Source organism: Alosa alosa, chromosome 8 (genome assembly GCF_017589495.1).
Source record: "Alosa alosa isolate M-15738 ecotype Scorff River chromosome 8, AALO_Geno_1.1, whole genome shotgun sequence".
Lineage (NCBI taxonomy): Eukaryota > Metazoa > Chordata > Actinopteri > Clupeiformes > Clupeidae > Alosa > Alosa alosa.
Window position 1 is genome coordinate 20365347 of NC_063196.1, and position 24676 is coordinate 20390022.

Sequence of the window (24676 nt, forward strand, 5' to 3'; positions counted from 1 at the left end):
CTGCCTCATCACATATTGGCCATTTCTCCTCGCCTCCTCTGGTATAATTAGACAAATGAGACATCCTCAAGGCGTTGAGCTTTGAACGATTTCCATGGCACAAGCTAAAGGACCGAGGACAGAGGAGAGAGGACATGCAAATAGCGAACCCTTAACGTGTCCAGACATGTTCATAACTTTTAAGTATCCTCTGGAAACACTTCTGTTGGTGTTGTCTGAATTTTCTTTGTATTTTCTAAATGCTGCACATGTGTTGTCAAATCGATGAAGATGTTTCCTTAAGTTGCTTGTCTATTTGCATTTGTTTTGTCGATTTGCATGTGTTTTCTTAATATGCAGCCCATTTTTCCCTGTCAGCCACAGTACTAAACACTGAAATAAAATAACATTGCATGCATCTTGAACAAAAATGCTGAGGAAACCTTGTCAGCTTCTGATTTAAATATTAATAGGCTACCACCACTGGCATTGTCAACTGTTTTAATCTCATACAACTTGGCATCAATGAAGGTAAAACAAGTCTTACATTCAAGTAATTCAAGCAAATAATTCCATTCAAGCAATCCTTATCTCGTAGAGAAGGAGAACATTTTTTGAAATTGCGGTACAATCACCTTTTTTATATTGTCTTTGTAATAAAATAAGGCAATGACACTAAAAACACCAATGAGCTTAAACCATGGCGTAACCCATGGCTTGACTGAGAACCAGGCACCTTTGCAACGCTATCTTCATCTTGATGAGGAGGATAGTCATACTTTCTGAGGAAACGTAAAGTATCTTCTAAAGCTGTGTCAAGAAGTTGGCCTCTCATCAGTCCTTGGGACTCGTGAAAAAGGCAATTCACTGTGATCATGTCATGCCTGTTTACAAATCTTCTTGTGTCTGGCACGATGAAATCTTGATCAAACGTGTGATGGAGCACCACTAGGACAGTAGGCTTACCTCCTGTGAAAGAAATGAGATGAAGACAACAACTTCAGAGATGCTGAGGTGATGATCCACTGTATTGATCATCTCTGCACATTTACTGTAGGCAAAAAAAAATATGTACACTACCATTCAAAAGCGTGGGGTCACTTAGAAATGTCCTTATTTTTGAAAGAAAAGCACTGTTTTTTTTCAATGAAGATAACATTAAATTAATCAGAAATACAGTCTAGACATAGCCTGGGAAAAACCCAGACGTACTTCCGGCAAATTTGAGATTCGCTCTGAAAGTCCGTCTAGCCAAGAACCCATTCTAGCCCATTTCCAATTTTCCTAGATCTAAGCACCAATCAGAACCCTTGAGGTGGGCTTTACACGATGACGATAGCGCACCCTGTTGAAGAAGCCGGGTTTTAAAAAAAAAAAAAAAAACACATCAACGATGGCTGCTGCTGCTTGTTTGAAGCTGCTATCATGGTGGTTTAAGACAGGGAGTTAGAGGTTTCTTAAATGCTTCCTTATGTTTAAATATGCAACATTGTACAAACATGTAAGGGGTAGGCTACCTATGTGATATCTGCAAAAGTATAGGCTACTGAAAACGGTTTGATATTCTGTTCATTTATAGGCCTACATTAGCTGGACACGTAGCCGACAGAAAACACATAGGCTACTATGCGAGCATAACTCGAATGCTACAAATCAGTGTTTGCCTTGAAACAATTCCGGCATAATTGCTTTGAACGTTTCAGTATCTCATCCCCCATTCCTGCTTTATATGTCCCGGTCAGTCAGAAAAGACGAATGAAACAAAATGCTCGTTTGAACGTGAACGGTTTTGTTCAGAGCTGAAAATGCAATTTTCAAATGTTTGACAGAGGGCAGATGTAAATTGCTAGTGACAAAATATTAGCTTTCAGTGTGGCACGATGTCTTTGTAAATTAGCCTACATTTAATTAAAAAGTGGTTAATTCTTCCTGCTTCTCCCTACAACCAGACAGTGTTGCAAATTGTGTGTTTCCGTCACTCTGTTTCTTTCGTTGCTCTGATTGGTTTTTCAGCATCCGTTTGGGAACGCCCTTTGGAAATGGGCTGTGAACGAACCTTCCCCAGACCCACTCTCAGTTACAACTGAGAAGGATCTGATTTCTTGGAGGGTGATCCAGCACGAGTGTAGAAAGGACTCCGAACCATCACTGGCTTTGAAAGAAAGTCCCCTCCTATGATGAATGTGAGTAAAAGCCCTCCCTGATGAACTTGCTTTTTATGCTCGCTTTGACATGAAAAACACAGACTATCTTGCACTAGCTGCAGCATGTGAAGCAAATGAGGATGCACCTTTCTGTGTCTCTGAGGTCGATGTGAGCAATGCCTTTAGGAGGGTTAATTGTAGAAAAGCTGCTGGACCGGATGGAATTTCCAACAGGGTTTTGAAATCCTAGCTGCTCAGTTAGCTCCTGTGTTCACTTATATCTTTAACACATCATTGGCTCAAGAGACAGTTCCTACTTGCCTCAAGCAGTCTGTTATTGTTCCAGTACCGAAAACAAAAGTCCATCATGTCTGAATGACTACCGCCAGTAGCCCTGACGTCTACAGTGATGAAGTGTTTTGAGAAGCTTGTGAAAAACATTATCTGCTCATCCCTCCCTGCCTCCTTCTTCGACCCCCTCCAATTTGCTTACAGAGCCAACAGGTCTACAGAGGATGCCATCTCAAACCTCATGCACACCACCTTAACTCACCTGGAGGAGGGGAATGGGAATTATGTGAGGATGCTGTTCATTGACTTTAGTTCAGCATTCAACACGATAGTACCTCTCACCTTGGTCACAAAGATGAAGGCCTTAGGACTGAACACCACCCTGTGTCACTGGATATTTGACTTCCTCACCAACCGCTCACAAGTGGTTAGAGTGGGGGTCTGACATCTGACTCATTAACCATCAGCACTGGTGCTCCCCAAGGCTGTGTTTTGAGTCCACTGCTGTACAACATCTACACACATGACTGCAAAGCCAACAGTAGTCATACCTCCATAATCAAGTTTGCAGATGACACAGTGATCTTGGGCCTGATTAGTAACAACAATGAACAGCTCTACTTGAATCAGGTTGATGAGGTGGCACAGTGGTGTCAATCTAACAGCTTGACACTGAATATCAATAAAACCAAGGAAATGGTAGTGGATTACAGAAGGCAGCAGCAGAACTACAGTTACACCCCACTAATGATCAGCGGGCAACCTGTAGAGAGAGTCACAAGTTTTAAATACCTTGGTGTCCACATTACTGAAGACTTAACATGGACTGTTAACACTCAATATGTTCTGAAGAAGTCCAGACAACGACTACTTCCTTCGTCAGCTAAGGGAATTCAAAGTTTCTACATCCATCATGAAGGCATTCTACACTTCAGCGGTTGAGAGTGTTCTAACTGGTAGCATCATCACCTGGTATGGGAACTCCACAGTTAGAGATTGTAGTACTCTGCAGAGAGTAGTGCGCTCAGCTGAACGTACTATAAGAACTCAGAAGAGTACTCCTAAGAGCCCAAAAGATTCTGAAGGACTCTTCTCATCCTAACAATAGATTATTCCTACCGCTGAAATCAAGAAGACGCCTATGTAGTCACAAAGCCAGAACTGAGAGACTCAGGAGAAGTTTTTATCCCCAGGCCATCCGAACTCTGAACTCACACTATACTGACTTTGCACACATTCACTCCTCAGCACTCTCAAACATTTCCCAACTCTGAACTCACACTATACTGACTTTGCACTCATTCACTCCTCAGCACTCATGACCCCCACACACACCCTACAAGACTTTTAGCACTTTTACATCCCTCTCCCCTTTGCTACAGACCTTTTATTTATTTTCTTATTTCATCACACGTCAAAACACACATACACACACACACACACACACACACACATATCTGACTTTCTCCAACTTTTGCACATCTCCATAGAACTTTTTATTTATTATTTTTGATTTCTCCTCCATCTACCCATGTCCTTGATTGCCTAGCCTTTCTGCCCCCACCCTCATGGTATATATGTCTCTCAGGCTTGTGAGGGGGGCTTTTATGGTCCGCTCCGCAGAGCGCACCACTTTCTGCAGGACCTCCCTGTCTTGTGCTGTGCAGTTACCGTACCAGGCAGTGATGCAGCCTGTGAGAATGCTCTCCACCGCTGAGGAGTAGAAGGTCTTCAAGATGGAGGGAGAGACCTTGAACTTCCTCAGTCGGCGGAGAAAGTACAATCGCTGCCTGGACTTCCCTGTCAGGTGTTGAGTGTGCAGTGACCAGGAGAGGTCCTCAGTAAGATGTACCCCCAGGTACTTAAAACTAGGAACCTTCTCCACAGGCTCCCCACTGATGCTAACTGGGATGTATTTGTTGCTGGACACCTTCCTGAAGTCCACCACCATTTCCTTAGTCTTCCTGATGTTCCTCCTTCAGGTAGGCCTGTTCGTTGTTATTTGAAATGCGACCCAGCACCACGGTGTCATCTGCAAACTTGATGATGGTGTTTGAACTGTTGGTGGCTGTACAGTCATGTGTATAGATGTTATACAGCAGCGGGCTTAAGACATACCCCTGGGGAGAGCCTATATTGACGGTCAGCTTCCCTGAAGTAACTCCTCCCCCCACTCTGACCACTTGGGGGCGATCAGTGAGGAAACTGAGCACCCAGTTGCACAACTGGGTATTGAACCCCAGCGCCCACATCTTGTCAATCAGGCGGAGGGGTACTATGGTATTGAATGCTGAGCTGTAATCTATAAACAGCATCCTCACATAGTTTCCCCTCTCCTTGTCCAGGTGAGCCAGTGTGGTGTGCAGAAGACTTGTAAATAGCATCGTCCCTGCTTCTGCTAGCTCTATAGGCAAACTGTAAGGGGTCAAACGAAATAGGCAGGGTTTGGCAGATATACTTTTTCACTAGTCTCTCACAACACTTCATCACTGCTGATGTGAGGGCCACAGGGCGGTAGTCATTCAGGTCTATAGGATTGCTATTTTTGGGCACGGGGACTATAATAGACTGTTTAAAGCAAGATGGGACGATAGCATGGGCCAGAGACATGTTAAAGATTACTGTATAATCTGTAAGAGACTTTAAAGATTACATGTTAAAGATTACTGATTACTGTATATGGGGCTAACTGGTTGGCACAGGATTTTAGGACCCTACCGGGAATCTGATCGGGCCCTGCTGCCTTTTTCCCATTTACCCCCCTGAACACTCCCCTCACGTCACTCTCACTGATAGTGAAAGGGGGTGCCCCAGTTACACTAGTCCTTACAGTTCCGGCTGCCATTTGATTGGCAAGGTCAAAGCGTGCATAGAAAGTGTTTAACTCATCAGCTAGTGAGGGATCAGAGCTAATGGGGCTAGACTTGGTTTTATAGCCAGTCATGACCCGAAGGCCTTTCCACACACTGGCCGAATCACCAGCATGAAAGTCAGCTTCCACTCTGTCCCTATAGCAGATCTTTGCAGCTTTCACAGTCTTCCTTAGTCCATAAACTGCTTCTCTAAAGCCTGTCATGTCACCTGATATGATTCCAGCATTGTATGAGGCAGTGCGTGCTGCAAGTGCTGCCCTCAGAGTTTTATCCATCCATGGTTTCTGGTTTGGGTAAACTCTAATTTTGACATGTTGTATGATGTCATTAATCAGGAAATGAATGTAGCTCCCCACCACTTCCGCAAATTCACTGATGTCATCTGAGGACACTCGAAACATCTCCCAATCCGCGTTCTCTAGCGCATCTTGGAGCAACGTTTCCGAATGGTCAGACCAACGTTGGACGTCTTTCGTCACCGGCGCTTCCTGCAAGATCTTCTGTTTGTATTTTGGTACAAGAAAAACCGCAACGTGGCTTGACTTGTCAAAAGCGGGCATGGGAATAGCTTTATAGCAGTCTCTAAACGGAGTATAGCAGTGATCTAAAATGTTTTCGCCCCTCGTCGGGAAGTAAATGTGCTGTTTGAATTTTGGCAGTCCGCGACAAAGTTTGGCCCTATTGAAGTCACCAAGAACGATAAGAGCAGCCCCTGGTTGACGCTGCTGTTGTTTATTTATCACCACCTGTAGCTCAGATATGGCTATATGGGTGCTGACATTTGGGGGAATATATACCGCTGTCATAATAACTGCGGTGAAATCACGGGGCAAGAAATGTGGGCGGCATACGATGGACAAGTGTTCCTGGTGAGGAGTACAGGCCCTGGAGAGGACAGTGATGTTCCTCGGCTCACACCACCTGTTATTGGTCATGAAGCAAACTTTCTCGCCCTTGGATTTCCCGGACTCCTCCGTTCTGTCCATGCGGACAATAGAGAAGTGTTCGGCAGGCGTGATTGAGTGGTCTGGTATGGAGGGTGACAGCCAGGTTTCAGTGAAGCACTATACATTACAATCCCTGATGTCCCGTTGGAAGGCGATCCTAGCTCTAAAGTCATCCAGTTTGTTCACTAGCGACTGGACATTAGCAAGCAGGATACTGGGCAAAGGTGGTCGGTTTGCCTTGCTTCTCAATCTGTTTCGGATACCTGCCCGTCTACCCCGATGTTTCCTGGCTCAAATCTTCGGTTTGTTTGCCTCGTGCGTCCCGTCAGTAGGCTGTAGAATCTTCGCTGGGAACGCCGGCTTGTTCTCAGAAGACGTGTCGACATAAGGTAGGCTAAACTGATTTCTAATCCCTAAGAGCATCTGGCGATCATATGTGATCAGACTAAAAATTGATCCGTAAAACTTATCAGGAAAGTAAGAAGAGTAGGTATAAGACAAAATCTAAGCAGAGCGACCCTGACGGCGTCTAGACACAGCTGCGCCATCTTTGCGTGTTTTCTAATCTAATTCTAATACTAGTCACAACATGTAAATAGAACAATGTTGTCACTTTTGAGGGATAGGCTAGTTGCCCACCTCAATAGACCTCTGAAGTTCGCCGACAAAAAGGAACCAAAGCTGCCATCTTTGCCCATATAAGGAGAGCTGGGTGTTAATTGAAGCTAACTATATGTCAAGTTGCATTGTAAGTTAGCTCAGTATCCACTTGAAGTCTGAAGACAAAACTGTGTAAAGCGAAACGTCTACATTTCCGATTTCAAAGGTCTGAGCTATGCTAAACTATGCTAATGGTGGGTGCTTCAGACAGAGACGTGAAGGGCATGTATCATCTTATTTAACTCTGGGGGAGATGTAGCCTATAAATCTAGACGCACCCTAGCGGCGGCAAATTAATTTGCTCAGCCTGTACGTCTAGTCTAGGATTTCTATTGGCTGACGCCGTGGACGTCATCCAATCACAGCGCTCTATTTTGTTAGAGAGTCTTAAGGCGGGCTTAACAGGATGACGACAGTCCTGCGACGGTAAACAACAAGGAAGGTGGCTATGGCGAACGAAGAGCGGTTGTTTGAATCGGCGTTGGCGTCAACTTTGGAGGAGTTGGACTTGTGCTTTTCTTTGAAAGTTGAGCAACACAATGCACTTAAGTCATTCCTTTCGAAGAAGGATGTATTTGCCGTTTCGCTCTGGCCACTTCATCCTGCTCTTTGTTCTGATTGGTCGTAGCGCTGGCCTATTGCATGCCTAGGCAGTTTGAAAGACAATTCTATGCCCGCCCCTTGGATTAAGCGAGGTGAATGGGTCGATTCCAGACTATACATTTCAATGATATAGGATGGCCCGCCAGGCTAGGGGAGATGGTGAATAAGCTAATTTCCCAAAATGTTGGCGTGTTCCTAATGGAATATCTACATAGGTGTACAGAGGCCCATTTCCAGCAACCATCACTTGTGTTAGCTAATTTTGTTAAAAGGCTAATTGATGATTAGAAAACCCTTGTGCAATTAGATAGGCAAAAGAAGTGTTATAGACAGACAAATCTAAGTTTGAGGTGTTTGGATCACACAGAAAAACATTTGTGCGATGCAGAACAAATGAAAAGATGCTGGAGGAGTGCCTGACACCATCTGTCAAGCATGGTGGAGGTAATGTGATGGTCTGGGGCTGCTTTGGTGCTGGTAAAGTGGGATATTTGTAGGTAAAAGGGATTCTGAATAAGGAAGGCTATCACTCCATTTTGCAACGCCATGCCATACCCTGTGGACAGCACTTGATTGGAGCTAATTTCCTCCTACAACAGGACAATGACCCAAAACACACCTCCAAACTATGCAAGAACTATTTAAGGAAGAAGCAGTCAGCTGGTATTCTGTCTGTAATGGAGTGGCCAGCGCAGTCACCAGATCTCAACCCTACTGAGCTGTTGTGGGAGCAGCTTGACCGTATGGTACGCAAGAAGCGCCCATCAAGCCAATCCAACTTGTGGGAGGTGATTCATGAAGCATAGGGTGAAATTGTTCAGACTGACATCTAGAATGCCAAAGGTCTGCCAGGCTGCAATTGCTGCAAATGGAGAATTCTTTGACGAAAAGTTGGCGAAAGTTTGAAGGACCAAAATTATTATTTAAAATAAAATTCATTATAAAAAAAAAAATAATAAATAAAATGAATTATTATAAAATTCAATTCACTATCAACCATGTCAATCTCTTCAATATATTTTCTATTAACTTTGCTACTCATTTGATGAATAAAAGTGTGAGTTTTCATGGAAAACATGAAATTGTCTAGGTGACCACAAACTTTTGAACGGTAGTGTACATTGAAATAATAATATCATGCATGTACTACTGCCTAAACTGTGTAAAGGATCATTTATTTTTTCAATTAGCTACCTACCAGGAATTTTCCCAAGTGCAGCCTCGATGTCAGTCCCAACTCGTGAGACAATCGGACAGTAGGCAAGGATGACATCACAGTCCGAGTTGGTTGTTCCAGTCCAAGATCGGAGCTTCAGTCTGAGACATGTCCTGAAGTCTTTTTCACAATTCAGTGTGTTTCCAATGGTGACCTCATGTACTTTCACCATCCTTGATCCTACAAAAACAAGTTATACTTTGTGGACCTATGTCAACAAACAATTAATCATTAATCCTTAGGTACTGGTCTGGTTGGTCAGTGCCATCTGAGGGGAATAAGTCTCATGGGGATTTTTGGCAAGGTAGGCCTACTGTATACCACCCTAGAGTTAGAAAAAAGTGATAGCATTGCATAGTAGCTTTTTGTGTGTTATCACCCTGTTTATGTCTATACTACGCTTATGCAGGGATATATTTACAGGTGAATATGATACAAATCTTAACTTATAGATATCCCCACAAAACTTCCACAGCTGATTATTTACATAATGTCAATATATTTTTTGTATTGGATGTTTTCTGAAATATTATTTATAGTGGAACAGTAATATTATGTATGGTGGAACAGACCACCGTGGAGTCCATTATCCCGCTTATTCCACTGTTGCCACTTGCGTTGTGTTCATTTCCTGTTAAAATTTAAACGTTTTAATCGCTAAAACTTGTCTTGTTTGTAGAACTACTTTCTTCCAACACATATCAAGTAATTTCTCAACTTGCAGGACAAACTGCCGTTACTAGTTCTAAATAGATGGTTGCTACGGCCAAAGGCCAGTCGTTAGTTCTATCTCTCCCGTTGTCAAGCGGGCATATCCCAAGATTCTGATGAACTTTAGATTGGAAACATCGCTATTTTACTTAGCCTGCTGTCATCCATCTAGCTAAAAGCCACCTCCGTCATATGCTACAATGTTGCCATGTTCTGAACGTCTGCATTTTACAGCTTAGATGCAACGTGACAGTTCATTTAAACTTCACAACGAGTTCGGCGAATTAATATACAAGTGTGATACGGCCCACAAAATGGATCTTCTTCATAGGCGTGCAAATAACATGGGCCTACGGTTAATGGTCGTTCTAAATTACGTAGGACAATGGGAAATTCAACCAAGCAGTGGAATAATTACATTTATTATGCACTTACGAGGTTTAACCCGCTTCGCGTCGGGGCCGTTTTACAACCTCGACCGTGCATTAACTTCTGTGAACAGACCACCGTGTCGTCCATTATCCCTTACATAATATTCAAGTACAGAAATCCTAACATTGGATAAAGTCAGGTTCCAAAGTATTATTTTTGTTTTTCATTTTGGTGACATATTGTGACATGTTATTCCTGAATACTGTATTTTTCAGAATGTCTTTAATACATTTGCTGAAAACCCATGCGTATTCCATAACTTGTATTTACTTTCCGTAATATAGGCCTAGGTTACAAATCATAATGAACAATTCTTTCACACAAACTCGCTTCACAGACCTACCACAGACCTACCACACACCACTTGGAGGGTCAAACAATCGGAGTTTTGGTTGATTTGACCGTCAGTTAACTTCGAAACAGGTAGCCTATTTTACTTTGGATAGACAATAGCAATACATCATAGGAGTGATTAACGTCAAAAAATCTAGACTGGAGAAACTCAATATTTGACACCTCCACCTGCTTAGTGTTCTGAAGACGTCAAATAGTCCGCTATAGTTACCAAATTCATTGCCAAAGAGCCAGAAGGAAAGACGCATGGATGGCTATAAAAGCTGTGCTTTAATTATACAATAAACACGACAAAATACAATTATAACCCTTGACCCAGCTCCTTAGGCCTACTATGTGATCTCAATGGCAATGCAGCGTTTGTTTGCACCTCCAAAACATGGCATACCATGGTTACCTCGCAAAAACGCCCACAAATACCCGTATGTTTGCGTGAAAGAATATGCCTACTTGGCATTAGGGTATGAATTCATTAACAGTTCAAAGCTATACGGTGACTACAGGTGTGGGTTGCATGAGAGTGCTTTAGAGGTAGGCCTATCACTCGACCATAGCGTGTAGGCCAACATGTAAAACATTTGCCTTTGGCACGTGCTTTTCACATGCTTTTCAATATGTCACATTGAAATATCAAGACGAACGAAGTCCTATTGTTTTCTTTCATTTAACATGACATCACTGCCCTGACTAACTGGTCTGGAATAGGCTATTCTGCTCAAACGATAAAGCATTTTCAAATATAAATGGTTCACGTCACCAAAAGTGTTCTCGATAGCAGAAACAGATAACAGGGCACTAAAGGCTACCTTAAGCTAACATTTAATACAAAACTACCTTACCTTTGTTGTGAGCTCTCGCAAAAAGGGACACAAAAACAAACAGATAGGGCTACCTTTTGTTCACTAAACAACAATTCCGAGACAAACCCGTCCCCCTGACTTTCACTTTCATTTCACATGAGGTGGTGCGGCAGATAATAACTCGACAATAGAATTATTAGGTTTACAAAATCGTATAAGACATATCCTGCACCTACAAATTACGCATAGCCTATATAAGTTATAAACAGTTGACACAATGTTTCATTGTAGACTGGTTTAACTCGAAATGACTGTGATTGTTACGTATGCAGTTTTGCAAAATAGACAGTAGAGGCACCATTTCACATTGTGGGTGTAGAAGCAAAGTTTTACATTGCGGACACGGTAGGATATGAAGTTAATTCTTACAAATATCTGATCATTTGTAGCCTGCACAGATGACATAACACATATATTAAACAATAAAAATAAACCTGTACAGGTTTACGTGCATTGCAACATGCTGTAAAATGCATTCATTAATTTGCACAGCGCGCCAATCACTGGCAACTGTTTGCACGCCTGGAACCGCGACAGTGATTCGCAAACGTGTTCAGGTGAAATGATGCAAGATAAGTTAAGGGGCGATACCACAGAAACGCTGGGCCAATATTTTTGGTGTAGGAGGCCTGTGTTTTGGAGGAAGTAATTGGTGCATTCTACAATATTCTTATTTTTATGGATTGAGCTTTTAAGCAAGCACCATTGCCTGGCGCAATGCAGGTCTACTATAGCCAATAATGGCTGCCAGCACATTCTGTATAATATTGCAGGTCCGCAATAACCAATCGGAAGCTTCGTAACATCTCCGTCTCGCAAATTCTCTAGCGTCGACAAGGAAAGTGCTTTATAATCCTGAGGTATCCTTCCGCCACAGCAAACTAGTCCTCTATATTTGGCTGTGAAATCACTTGAGGGTTTCACATAGTTGAGAGCGCATCATGTGAAGTCTAGTCGAACCCATACAAGAGCCTAAAAACTGGAGACAACGTAATTAAGGCGAGATATAACCCATGCTTGACTGACTCATAGGCCTATGTGCCTAATCCTGAGTAGTTAAACATATTGCCATTTTGAAGGGATGTTATGATAATATCCATACCTTTTACTTTGTTGGTACAGATAGCCTATATTAATGAATTGTCTATGAATTATAACAGGGGAGAAATTAGGCTGTTGTGGCACTAGGACTAGGTTATGGAATAAAACAACCGTTTTCAAATAGGCTACAGAAGCAGACTGAAGGCCTATCATATTTGGATTAACTCCCAACAGTTTAGGGATAGAGATCCTTAATGTTGAATGAAGTTGGTATTTACATATCTAACATGAGAACCCTCAGGAACCTCAACCACCAAATGTGTAATTAGTATCTTAGTAGAATGTATTAGGCCTTAGGAAAGATTAATGAAATACCGAACAAATATGCATAATAAAGAAAAGTGGGGTAGCCTATGCCTTATCGATTTATCTGTGGCGCACGTTTGAAAATTGCAGGATATCTGCGCTTTAAAGGATGACAGCACTTGCTGCAAAGACTCATGGCAGAGATGGCCAATTTCATCAGCTGACGTATCACTGCCCTGCTTTATTAGTTGAGAAGGAGGAGGCGAGATCCATTTCTGCAGAGGGGCAGTGAGGAAGTGAGATAGCTGGGCCTGTTTGGCGGAGGAATACACATCTCGAGCTGCTGTCCATCGAAAACGCGTATAGTCAGCCTGAGCCTACACACCTACATTTTAACTTGAGGACCTGTATCCCGGGGACGCTCCTCGCATAGTCTAGTTTTCGTGCATTATCTCAGCTTGACTCCTTAAAACATGGTATGTATTCTATTTACATTTTTTTCTCTCATTTTGGCTACAGCCTTGTTTTCATATTCAGAGCTTAAAAGTGTCTATGCAATGTTGCACTGTATGAAGACATTTGTTTTTACAGAGACAGTCTTGTTTTAATAGCGTTTAGGGAATGCGGATGTGCCTGCACTGCTATACAGATTGTGAATACAGCCTACATACAATACACATTCTAATGTAGGAGACTCGCGCTCCTCCAGCGATGCAGCAGTCAAAATGGAGCGGGAATCCGCGACAACTGCGCAATTCTAATGGCACGGGCTATTCGGCTTCCGTTAGATAATATCGGGTTGCCGTGATGCAGCCGGAGGAGATTGAGGTAGCTTTATTCCTACGATGGTCTGACAACTTCAGGGATAAACAGACGATGAAAGTGTATTAAATTGATGGATCTAAAAACACGGGTGAGGGGGAGGGGAAGCGCGGCAGTGGTGTCCAGCCCAGTAGTAGGTTGTTTGACATGGGTTGGAAATCAGGGCTAACGCCTCCATTCATTCTTTGACACATGCTTAAACAAGCCCTCGCCATCCCAAATCCACGGAAATACTTGTTTTGTGCGAAGCAAAGAACGTGGTTAAATGATAGCCAACTGTAGGCTACTGCACTGTAGGCTACGACTATGCCATGACCGCTTTCGGTGAACTATCACAGTGCGTTTCGCTTTACAACATTGCCAGAAAACACGAAAATGAATTATGTTATTTTTATAAAATGGATAGGTCATTGAATAAGGTAGACTACTTATCGATTATTTGCGATGGAAATAGAGCTAGAGCTTATTGCGCATGAGGGACTCTGCTGGTAATACATTGGGTGCATGTTCATTTGGTTGTCTTTTGCATGTTTTCAATGTATGCAAATTAAGGGGTGATGTCTCAATTGCACCAGTTAAAAGTACTGACATCAGTTCATTGGAGGTTGCCTTTTATGTAGGGCAAGTCATTATGTGTACTTAAAATTAACGCCCTAGCGATGTGGCCTCCATTAACAACAAAATGTGTTATTGCATTATTCTCCATGAAATCAGATTTTCCAACGTGTGCAGTCTCAAAATGACAGCATTTAGTTTGTAATGGCTGGGAATATTTTGAAATCTGGTGAAGAGAATTTCTCATTGGGCCAGCAGAACCCCTAAAATAAATGCTGAGGTAATTTATAACCTGATATAAAAAAAGATATTCGCTTGACCCCATTTTCAATAGATAGGCTACTTCTGGCCTGTTGCAACCAAAATCTGATTCAGTGTTAGTTTTGGTACTGACATTCTGTGTTTTGACTGGCTGTACTGACAGTAGACACAAAACAGACAGCTTTTATCATTGTGATACAGGTAACGTTACACCACAAAGCTCTCGGGCCCTCTCCCCTACCTGTTACGATGTTGCATTTGCTGATGTGTGTTTATTAACTGTAGTGACACCTGACTCTGGTTGCATTATTTATTTACTTGCTTGGGTCCTGTCCTGGGTAACACAAACAGCCATCCATTCCTACTGTCTGGTTTATGCTCATGACAGGACATCATATAACCCAACCCTAGATTTGGATTTGGATGCCCAAACTTGAGCTTTATTGAAAACACATTTTATTAAAGATCTTGCACTGTTGGAGTGAAGTTGCATGTGTTCCCTTTTTTATCTCTTAGGATGTCCTCCAAAGTTGGTGTTTTGCATATCTGTGTTTGGAACTGTACTCTAAACTCCCTACGGGTGTGTTCTGGTCTTCAGCGCTCATGCGCCTCGCTCTCTTTAAACACCCTCCCCCCATACCCTTTCTTACAGTCCCCTCCACTGTAGTACAACACTACACCAGGTACAGTGCGAACTGACGCGGTTACCCATGGCTGTGTGCCGAGGTGGTGGGGGTTTGGCCCTTGCCAGAAGGGTTTTCTGAGCAGCTGGCCTTTTTTGTGCTGGCACAGTGCCACCTCCACCCCAATCACACCCTCACCCTCTGACTGCCCTTGCCCCACCCTCCCACCTCCCCTCCCCTCTCCTCTCTTCCAGCTCCTCTGTTCTGGGCCACGAGGAGTCCGTTGCAGGGCTTGCCTGGACAAAGTGTGTGGGCGCACGGAGTGAAGTCAGCCGCTCTGTGCCGTCGAGCAGGAAGGGCACTCCCACGCTCCGTGCGAAGCTTCCCATGCCTCAGTGACGCCATTCTGAGCGAAGCTGGCCAGGAGACTGGGCAAGCGGGCAGGCAGGCCAGCACAGGTTGGGCCTGGCACTGCAGCCTGGGTAGTGTTGCTTCAGTCCAGGTTGGATGATGCCTATGACTTGGGCATCGTTGTGTTGGCCTGGCCAGTCACTAAGTCAAGGCCAGAGGATGGAAAAAACAACCAAAACGTGCGTTGTCTGGTCATGTCAGTGGGCCCCTGTACCATCACAGAGTCCGAGCCACTCCCTTCCTGAGTGCTAAGGGAAAGAAATCATTATGAGATGGAGAAAGGCTGTTACTACACCCATTAGGTCTATTAGGTCATTTGCTCCATTCTCATCCAACTGCCATTAGACTCTACCCTACTCTATGAATTCTGTGGTGAAATTGGACACATTTTATCCTGGATTTCCTCTTATTTAGACTAGCACACCATTGGTTGGTTGGTTGTAAAACGCTCTTTGCTGGCGACATTTAGTTGCACTCCTGGTTGAAACATTTTGCTGAGCTGTCAATGACACGGCTAAACTGACAGCGTCAGCAGTGTTGATCTCAGTCACTAAACTGACAAGGGAAGGCCTTTGTGGAAGTACAAAAGCACTCTAGTTTTACACTTTGCAGTTCTGAAATTCAGTATTATTGGGACTAATATAACAGCCTTTTGTGATGGCATAGCAGATGTACAGTGGTATCTGTTGGCAAGGTCTTGTTCCTAAGAAGCTGCATCACAGAGTCCTACATAACTTTGGGTGCCTTTGTTTACGTAAAAAAAATAATAAAATACTGGAGAATAGTGTAATCGTGTGCAGTGCACGTAATCATACTTAAATGTGCCACAAGCACAAAGCCACAAAGACTTTTGGCCTTAACATTTTTGTGGTACTAGCTGCTTTTCCTTCATTCTCTCTAGGCTGGTCAACTAAGTAATATTTCTTAGGCCCTAACTGACTGCCTTACCTTTATCCTCTCTAGGCTGATCAACTAACGGAAGAGCAAATTGCAGGTAAGACAAACCATTGCATATTATTTTGCCATGTGCCTTAACCAGGGGTCTCCCAATGTAGTGAGGTTTATTTTGCAATCAGTGTTATTTTTTAATGTGACTAAAGGTCACATGGAATTCAGACTTGGTGTGGAAGGGCCTTTAGAATGTGGAATATTTCTTTTTGTTTGGGTGTCCCAAACGTAATGAGTTTTAGCCAGATTTCTTACATAATGACATGATTTGTGCCAGTGGTAAATTCATACTTGTGCTGTGTTTCATAAACCCCTCCGTGATTAATTATGGACGGCACTGGTGTCTGGGGTAAAAGCGCTTGACTTCAAACACATTGCCTTTTTGGTCTTTGTAATTCCATCTTGGAGTATGTGTAAGGCTCAAAGGGAGAGAAAATAATAAAGTAGTGAAAAATAAAGAGAATTTGAGCAGGATTTCGAAAAGGCCCAGATAATAAATTTGGCGTACTTTACATCAAATGTTTGGTTTCGTAAAAAGAAGTGTCATTAGTATGATTACTACTGCAACTATTAATATTAATATTACTGCTATGATTATTACACCGATTACCATGGGGCTGTGATAACACTTTCATGGTCAGCTCAGAGTAACTGTTGCCTATCTTCTCTCTCTCCTCTCATCCCAGAGTTCAAGGAGGCTTTCTCCTTATTCGACAAGGACGGCGATGGCACCATCACAACCAAAGAGCTGGGCACAGTCATGAGGTCACTCGGTCAGAACCCCACAGAAGCCGAGCTGCAGGACATGATCAACGAGGTCGACGCTGACGGTTAGCTCAGACTCATATTTGGTGATTAGAGTCCAATTGTGCCCATGGTGCCAGCAAAGCCGTGAGTTATTCAACTAGTGGTCAGTGTTGAAAGTAGTGAATGATGCACACCGTTGTTGGCAAGGAGTTGGCTCTGCCAACACATTATTGGGCTTGATACCTAACACACATGCTGATGGGAATGTACATTATACTTTAATGTGCTTCAGCTAAAATCAGTTTCTAAATGAGTAAATGCAAATGAAAGTATCATTAATACAGATAGAAAAAAACATGGCCATATCTCCATGGATGTGGGTCTGTGGTTTATTACTGATGACTGAAAATGGCCTTTGTGCTGAGAGACTGCTGGCCAAATCCCTTTAGATTTGATTGTCATGAGAAACATAACTAGAATCATGGCCAAAAATGGAAGCAAGAGTCGTCAAACTTCTAAAAGTCTGTAGTTGCTACATAATGACCTGTCAGATCTATTTGACATTTCCAGATTTGTGACGTGGAGGGGAAACATTTTGACATAGAGGATTTGCCATTTTTCTGACATAGATAGCTGTCAAAAGTGAGTGACGTGCGGGCAGTGAGCTCACACTAAGTTTTACACTCTGGCCTGTCCGTGGAAGGAACTTTTTTTGGGGTCCCACAAAATTGCTACATATGGAACACCCCCACTTTAAAATGAAGGCCACCTCAACTGGACCACACAAAAAAAAAAATCCCCGTGGTTCCACACCATCTCTTCCACTGACGCAATCTAGGCCAGACGGCAATAAACCTAGTAATGGAAAATAAAAGTGATTACATAATGCACTCTGAACATCCAGTACCCACATCCACTCGTTTGAAGCGAGCCGTCGTGCCGTGGAGAAGAGCTGATTTAGAGCGCTGACATTGGAAATGGCCTGGAAATGACTCAGGCTTATTTAATCACTTGCTTGACAACAGTATGCCGCTCTGGGGAAGATTCCCGTTGCCAAGCTTTAGAAATATAGAATATGAGCCGTTTATTTCGTTGCCCAACATCAGTCCACCTCCTTATACATCAAAAGTTATATGGGTGTGATATACTGTATGGGATACAATGTATGTTTATATATATATAGGTGTATAGAAACACATTGATTAACTCTCAATAAATCATCAAGACATGATTCTCTTTTATTGTGGCTTTTATTTTTAAATGGCGCTCATTTCAGGTGGCTTGCTCCCCTACTTTCCGCTACAGGGCTTGAGATCATAACCTCTAGCCGACCGGTCTCCATTAGCACCCACCCCTCCATGATAGCCTTAGCCCCTGTGCCACAGTAAGAACTCATCTTTGTGTATGGAGGATAATCCTAGTCCAGTAGCCCTCCACCCAGAGTTTAAAGCTCTAAAGCTGCCCTTTGACCCACTCTCAATATCTCGGTAGTTCGCTTGGCTCGGCTAATGCAGCCGCTCTCCCATGCTAGCAGCGGCCCTAATCTACCCGTTCACCGACCTGTCCGCCAACCCCTCCCCTGCTGGGTACAGTGGCTCTGCTTAATATCCATTCTCTCTCTGCGCTGAGCCTATCCAGACGTGTCATTCAGCAGGCTCGTCCGGGAGATTGTGATCCCTCGGTAATCTGGACCCACGGTCACATGGCTATTGATCCCTCACCCCGACCCTCCTGTGAATCCCTTGCTCCAAGCCCTTTCCTCTGTGTGTGCGCGTTACCGCATGCTTTTAGACGTCACTTTGAATGCAGGGGAAAGCCCTGTCCAGTTAACTCATTCTGTGATTTACTGTGAGTTTGCATAATGGGCCGTGGATGTTCCCCTAAGCACCTGGGGCTTTCCCTGTGGTTGGGGAGGGGATGAGTGCAGTGGACAAATAGAGCTTCTGCACTTGCGCACACACACACACACACACACACACACACACACACACACACACACACACACACACACACACACATTCACTGGAACGCTGCCATCAGTTATGTTTTTTTATGTACAAGTGTAAATCCCTTGTTTGTGTGTGCCTCTGCTATCTGGATTGGACTGTGTTGTTCTTTTCATTTCATTTGGCTGACCTTTTCCATTCTGCCTTCCTTCTCTCAGGAAACGGAACCATCGATTTCCCAGAGTTCCTGACCATGATGGCCAGGAAAATGAAGGACACAGACAGCGAGGAGGAGATCCGTGAGGCCTTCCGGGTATTTGACAAGGTACGGCCCCCTCCTTCCTGAAAGTTTTTTAGTCCATGATCAATACAAGTTTTGGAACAATTTGAAACATTTGACCCAGTTCTTTATAAATGAAGAATGATTGAATCATTAGCCGTTATGACTCATTATGAGTGATCTCAAAATCATGTCAAGTCATGATCAAATCAGTTTTGTCTCAATAGTTTCAGTCTGTTGTGAATGAGTAATGAATCGCAGGAACAAAGACAGACTCAATCATCAGCATTAAACTGTCTGTGTTAGATTAACACGGATCATATATTAATGACTCTGTCTGTGTTGGATTAACACAAATTATATCTTAATGACTCTTTTTTTCTTGACGCCAGGACGGCAACGGCTACATCAGCGCCGCTGAGCTCCGCCACGTCATGACCAACCTGGGCGAGAAGCTGACGGACGAGGAAGTGGACGAGATGATCAGAGAAGCGGACATCGACGGTGATGGCCAGGTCAACTATGAAGGTAAGGCACAGGCACCAAGCGACATCCCTGGCCTCGCATCCCACTGACATTACAATACACGATACACACACTGATGATGGGAGTGGTGGTGCTGGTGGCACCATCTGAAGCCGTACAGCAGGCTCTAGAGCATGAAGCTGAAGCGTGAGAATCTCCTCCTGGGGTGGACAGAGCGATGGCCTCTCAGCTCGTCTTGCTGATGTCCTGTGGCACACTCCCTCCATGTCTGGGCTTGGGATGGCCTTGGGGTTTTTTTTCCCCCCTCCCCTCTTCTCTGTGCTGTGAAATATTTATTCTCTAACACTACGGGATTGTGCCCTGCGTCATCTTGGGTCTTTGACTGAAATCAGACTGAACGCCCTCTTGGAAAGCAGACACTGGGCTACGCACACATGCTACACTTTTGTTGTATATTGTTTAAAAATGAATAAAAGTGTTTAACAATTTAGGAGGTGGCAGAACTGCCTAGTGATGCAGTGTGTAATTACATAATTAATTTCTCTGCTCTTCTCTCTCTCTCTCTCTGTCCTCTGTCTCAACAGAATTTGTACAGATGATGACTGCAAAGTGAAGCCTGCCCATCCCTTCCTGCCCTCTTAGAAGAAAAAAAATCAAATGTTTTACTTACCTCTTGGAAAAAAATGTTCATTTATTCATAATGTTTCTGTATAGAAAATAATTGAATGTTGAAATAAAAATATCCTTCTGTCCACACAGAAAAATAAGTTTAAAAAAACATCTGCATGAAGTGCTTAGTGATCCTGTCCCCAAAGAAATCAGTTTAGCATCAGTAATAATAAACAAGAAAATAAAGTACTACTATGTATCTACCTTCAAAACTGAAGAGAAACAGCATCTGGTGAACTTCTTAAGTTCCATTTGCTCTTGGTAAAGTTTGGGCTGGCCATCTTACTTCTCTCTGTTTTCTGTTCTACATGCATGCAGCTTGAGCATGGAGCCTGGTCTCCAGCCAGAGCGTGCTGATTCCACTGAATTGTTGTATCGTTGGTTTGGTACAGTTTTTTGTATATTGAGAGGAACCCTAAGATGAAGAGGAAAAATAATATGAAAAGAAAGCTCTTAATTTTCGCAGTGGACAGTGGAATGGGACTTTTATTGTATGGTGGGATTGAAAAAAAAATAATAAAAAGTGACAAAAAAAACAAACAAAAATGATACAAAAAATAAACATTTTAAATGTTTGGCATGTTTTATTTTTAATTTAGTTTTTTTTTTTTTTTTTTGCTCCTGCTCCTTTTATTTTAAATTCTGTTATTTTCCCTGTCTTCCCGACTCCTTACTTTCTTTGTGTTCTTTTTGGACGGCCATGTTTTTGTGCCTCTTGCTTTGGGCAGTAGTGGTGTTGGCATTGGTGGTGGTGGTTGGTTGGAGGGGGTTGATGGAATATCTATGGGGTGTGGGTTAAGGTTGCCACTCGCCACTACCTCCCTGTCCTCTGTGTTGACTTCATGCCACAGGGCCAGAGGGTTGGGGGATGGAAGGCTGGACAGGCAAGAGAGGGGGCAGGGCAGGTGGACGGGTGTCTGGACGAGGGACAGAGATCTTGTTTACTGTATCTGCAGTTTGTTCTGTGGGTGTGTTCAGCACAAGAGGTGTCCTCCACTGTTCATTCTTTGTTTCAGTTTACATTCATTCCAAGTTGTACATGCTAGTCTTTGTTTTATTTAATTTTGTTTTGTTTATTTTATTTTCAAATAAAAAAGACCATGAACTTGAAAAAAAAAAACTGTTGTCATGTGGTTCATCTTAAAGAGCCTTTAACAGCATCAGCATGTTAGTGCAAGCATGACATGAGCATATTTATGTGGGTCTTATGCTAAAGGTCATATGTATTTAAACATGAGTGGTATTTGAGGGACTGAGTCGTCAAATTATATAAGCCACACCAGATGCATCTGAAAGATTCATGACTAATTTACAAAAAAATAGTAATCTGCTACTGAGACACTGATGTCCTCTCTGCTCAGCACAGGTTTTCTTTCCTGTAGCTAGTAGTTATCTTAGCGGTAGCATACTCTCCATTTACAGTTCACCCTTGGCCTTAGGCAAGAGGGTGCTGCCCTGAGTATGGTAGATAACCAAACATGGCAGTGTGAGATATTTTAGAAGGCTTGAAGTCTACCACATTCAGTTCAGTTTTATATATAAATATAGTGCCAGAACGTTTTAAATGTGCTTTACAGAGCTGAGAGTACCCCCGTGGTAGACTCAAGAACAGATTCCTTAAAAACCATCAACTGAAAATGCAATGTAGTGGCCAAAGAGCCAGCTCAAGTGTCCTCCCATTAATAATGATATGTTAACTTAATGTCCTTTCAAACCAATCAAGCAAATCTCACAGGCCCTTTACAGTCTTAAAGGATCAGAGGCATTAAAAATAAATGGGCTAAGGTTAATAGCCAGACCACACCGTGCTCTGGAAGCACTTCCCTCATAAAAGCTGCCACACAGAGGTTCATAGATGTTAGGAGAGTGGCACTACTGTCTGTTCTACATGAAAATGAGAGATCCTCAGCTTTAGTGGTGTTCGCATACTAATACAGGAGTGTGAGTAGCTGGAGTATATGAGTAATGTAGGCCTTATTATTTGAAGTTGTATTATTTAAAGCTGTCACGTATACAAATCAGATTCTTATTGGATGTTTTGTTTGTGTCTTTCCAAATGGAGAAATATTGAGCAGGGGGTTGAAGGTATAAGCATGATACTCAAAACCCACAAAGCTGACCCATAACAAGCCAGCTTCAACCAGCCAATCAACACCCCCTGTGCTCACTCACACACTGACATCTGAGCTTGCCCTAGGGTTAAATTAAGCACATCAATATTTCATACGAAAATGAAGTCGAGAGACCAATTCAGTCAAGTAACAGGAGAGGGGTATACCTTCCCCCATCCTCATACATGCGCGCGCGCACACACACACACACACACACACACACACACACACACACACACACACCACCTCCCCAACCAGGTGTCACACTGAGGGAGTGCAGAAAGTGTATCACATATCCCAACCGCAGTGACACACACACACACACACACACCAAGTGCATACCCAGAATATGGACGACTAACACAACCTGCATACAATTTTGGCAAGCCCTCCCATATGCCAGGCTGACACACATGCCACTGTGTCCCAATAGGGTTGAGATAACTGTCTGGCAGAGGTGGGATATCTGGCTTCAGAAAGTAAAAAGCCAAACCACATGTTTGTTACCACCATTGACAATACCAGCTGATTCTAGCAAAATCATTTCTTGACAGGTATATGAGCTGATGGGTGGTATGCTGGGCTAGCATGCAGTAGCCAGGCAAGTTGTAGGTTCAAGTCCCAGCAGCCCCCATTGTGCCCTTGAGCTAGGCACTTAACCCTGAGTTGCTGTGGAGAGACAGAACCTTGTAACAATTTACATAATAAGTCGCTTTGAATAAGAGTATCAGCCCAATGAATAAGTCTAGTGAAATATGTAGGAAGACATTTTTATCTTTAAGATATATATATATATATATATATGTGTGTGTGTGTGTAAGAGCCTTCTCATGTGTTCTGTGTACTCTGAGCATGTAATGTTTCATCCTTTCGTGTGTTCAAGCCATACAGAGAAGTGTAGGGGGATAGACAGCTGAATAATGTTTGGCATTAATAACATTCTTTGTCAGGGTGACTGGGCCTCAGAGTTGGTTTGTTAGGATGGAAGAGGCCCTGACCTGGCACTGCCATCTCAACCAGGAGGTTGACGCCTCATCGTAAGTTAAGGTCAAAGGCTTGTGTTCAGTGTTTAGAAAAGTGGTGATGTGGCCGAATATTTGTCATGTCACAAGGGAAGATGTAATGCTCTGTCAAGTCCTATAAGAAGTGTGCCTTTCCTTTGTATCGTCAGACTGCGTCTGTTAGCAACAGAACGTAGGTTTCCGGTATCATGAATAAAGCTCTCTGGGATTTCTGACCCGACCACCGACTGGCTGAGACTTTGTTTGACTGATTCCTAAAACCTAGATCCAACAAATAACCTGTGTTAAGTGCACAGGCACAACCAAAATATGGTGGGACCTGTACTTTACAAAGCTGGGGTTGCCCACATCAGTAGATCTCAAGCCGTTTGGTTGCAGTGGCTGGGGAAAGTGTGTCACATCATCACACATTACACACCCGGCTTCTAGAGCAGTGTGTGAACAGCAGAGCGGAGCATCTGTGCCGCGCTTCAGCGTCGCCCAGGGCCGCATGCGGCGCCCCATGTCAGTGGAGATGATGGATTTCAGCGGGTTGAGGAACTGACAGCTGTCTTTAATAAACAGCCGCTCTCCTGGCTGAGTCGAACCAGGAGGAGAAACCCGAGAACCCCTGAACCCCCCACCACACCCCGGCCCTCACACACACACACACACACAACCCCCTGTAGGCCACACCCGACGCCGCACAGTCCGTCTCGAGGGTTGAGGAATCTCTGGCATGGAGGGGTGGGGGTGGAGTTCAGTGGCATGACTACGATAAGGGATAAGGGGGATGAGAGGAGGAGGAGGAGGAGGAGGGGGCCAGCGTGATGGAGCAAGAGACCCAGACACAGTTGCCAGCCACCAACACCTCCATCTCCACTCCCTCACCTCCAGGACTGGATCCTCTTCATGTGCACTGCACTGAGCTCTGTACTGGTGCTGAGGAGGAGAGGCAGCAAGGCAGTAGAGGGCAAGCCAACTTGCAGGAGCCAGGAAGGACAGGACGGTGTGTGTGAAATGAGACATGGCAGTGGCAGCCTTTGCCTGGTGGACTAAACAGCAACAGCAGCAACACACACAACGTCTCTTCTCTTGGTCCCAGCCCATAATAGTCTCTGAATTTTTGATAACATAATGAACGCAGGATGTGTGATGCATGTTCAGGAATGCAAATTGTTGTTTTATTCCTGCTCTCTCCCTCTGTTTCACTCTCTTTCTCTCTCTCCCTCTCTCCCAATTTGTCCCTGTTTTCCCCGACCCCTTCACACTACAATCTGGGATCTCGCCCCTGCTTCAGAGGCAATTCCCTACAATGAAAACAAAAGTCATTCTGTGTCAAATCAATCAATTATACATTGTGCCCAGAGTGGTCTGCCCATCATGGGCACTGGACAGC

At 43.6% G+C, this 24676-nt stretch overlaps 1 protein-coding gene and 1 long non-coding RNA gene across 2 annotated transcripts; one reads left to right on the plus strand and one right to left on the minus strand.

Annotated features, from left to right (window-relative positions):
• Window positions 1-463: 463 nt before the first annotated feature.
• LOC125299058 lies at window positions 464-11302 on the minus strand. The gene is made up of 3 exons (XR_007194313.1): window positions 11050-11302; window positions 8696-8893; window positions 464-948 (listed from the first exon to the last, which is right to left on the minus strand). It is a non-coding gene; the product is annotated as an uncharacterized LOC125299058 (long non-coding RNA).
• A 1376-nt stretch (window positions 11303-12678) lies between these two features.
• calm1b (calmodulin 1b) lies at window positions 12679-21285 on the plus strand. Its single transcript, XM_048250136.1, has 6 exons — window positions 12679-12893; window positions 16053-16083; window positions 16724-16867; window positions 18949-19055; window positions 19403-19538; window positions 20081-21285. The coding sequence occupies exons 1-6, from the start codon at window positions 12891-12893 to the stop codon at window positions 20107-20109; spliced, it is 450 nt and encodes a 149-aa protein (XP_048106093.1). The 5' UTR covers window positions 12679-12890; the 3' UTR covers window positions 20110-21285.
• The last annotated feature ends 3391 nt before the right edge of the window (window positions 21286-24676 follow it).

What these genes read in the sequence shown, in the direction of transcription:
- calm1b (XM_048250136.1), top strand. An exon ending in CAACGAGGTCGACGCTGACG is followed by an intron (nt 16,868 to 18,948) that starts GTTAGCTCAGAC and finishes TCCTTCTCTCAG; the next exon opens with GAAACGGAACCATCGATTTC. An exon ending in CCTTCCGGGTATTTGACAAG is followed by an intron (nt 19,056 to 19,402) that starts GTACGGCCCCCT and finishes TCTTGACGCCAG; the next exon opens with GACGGCAACGGCTACATCAG.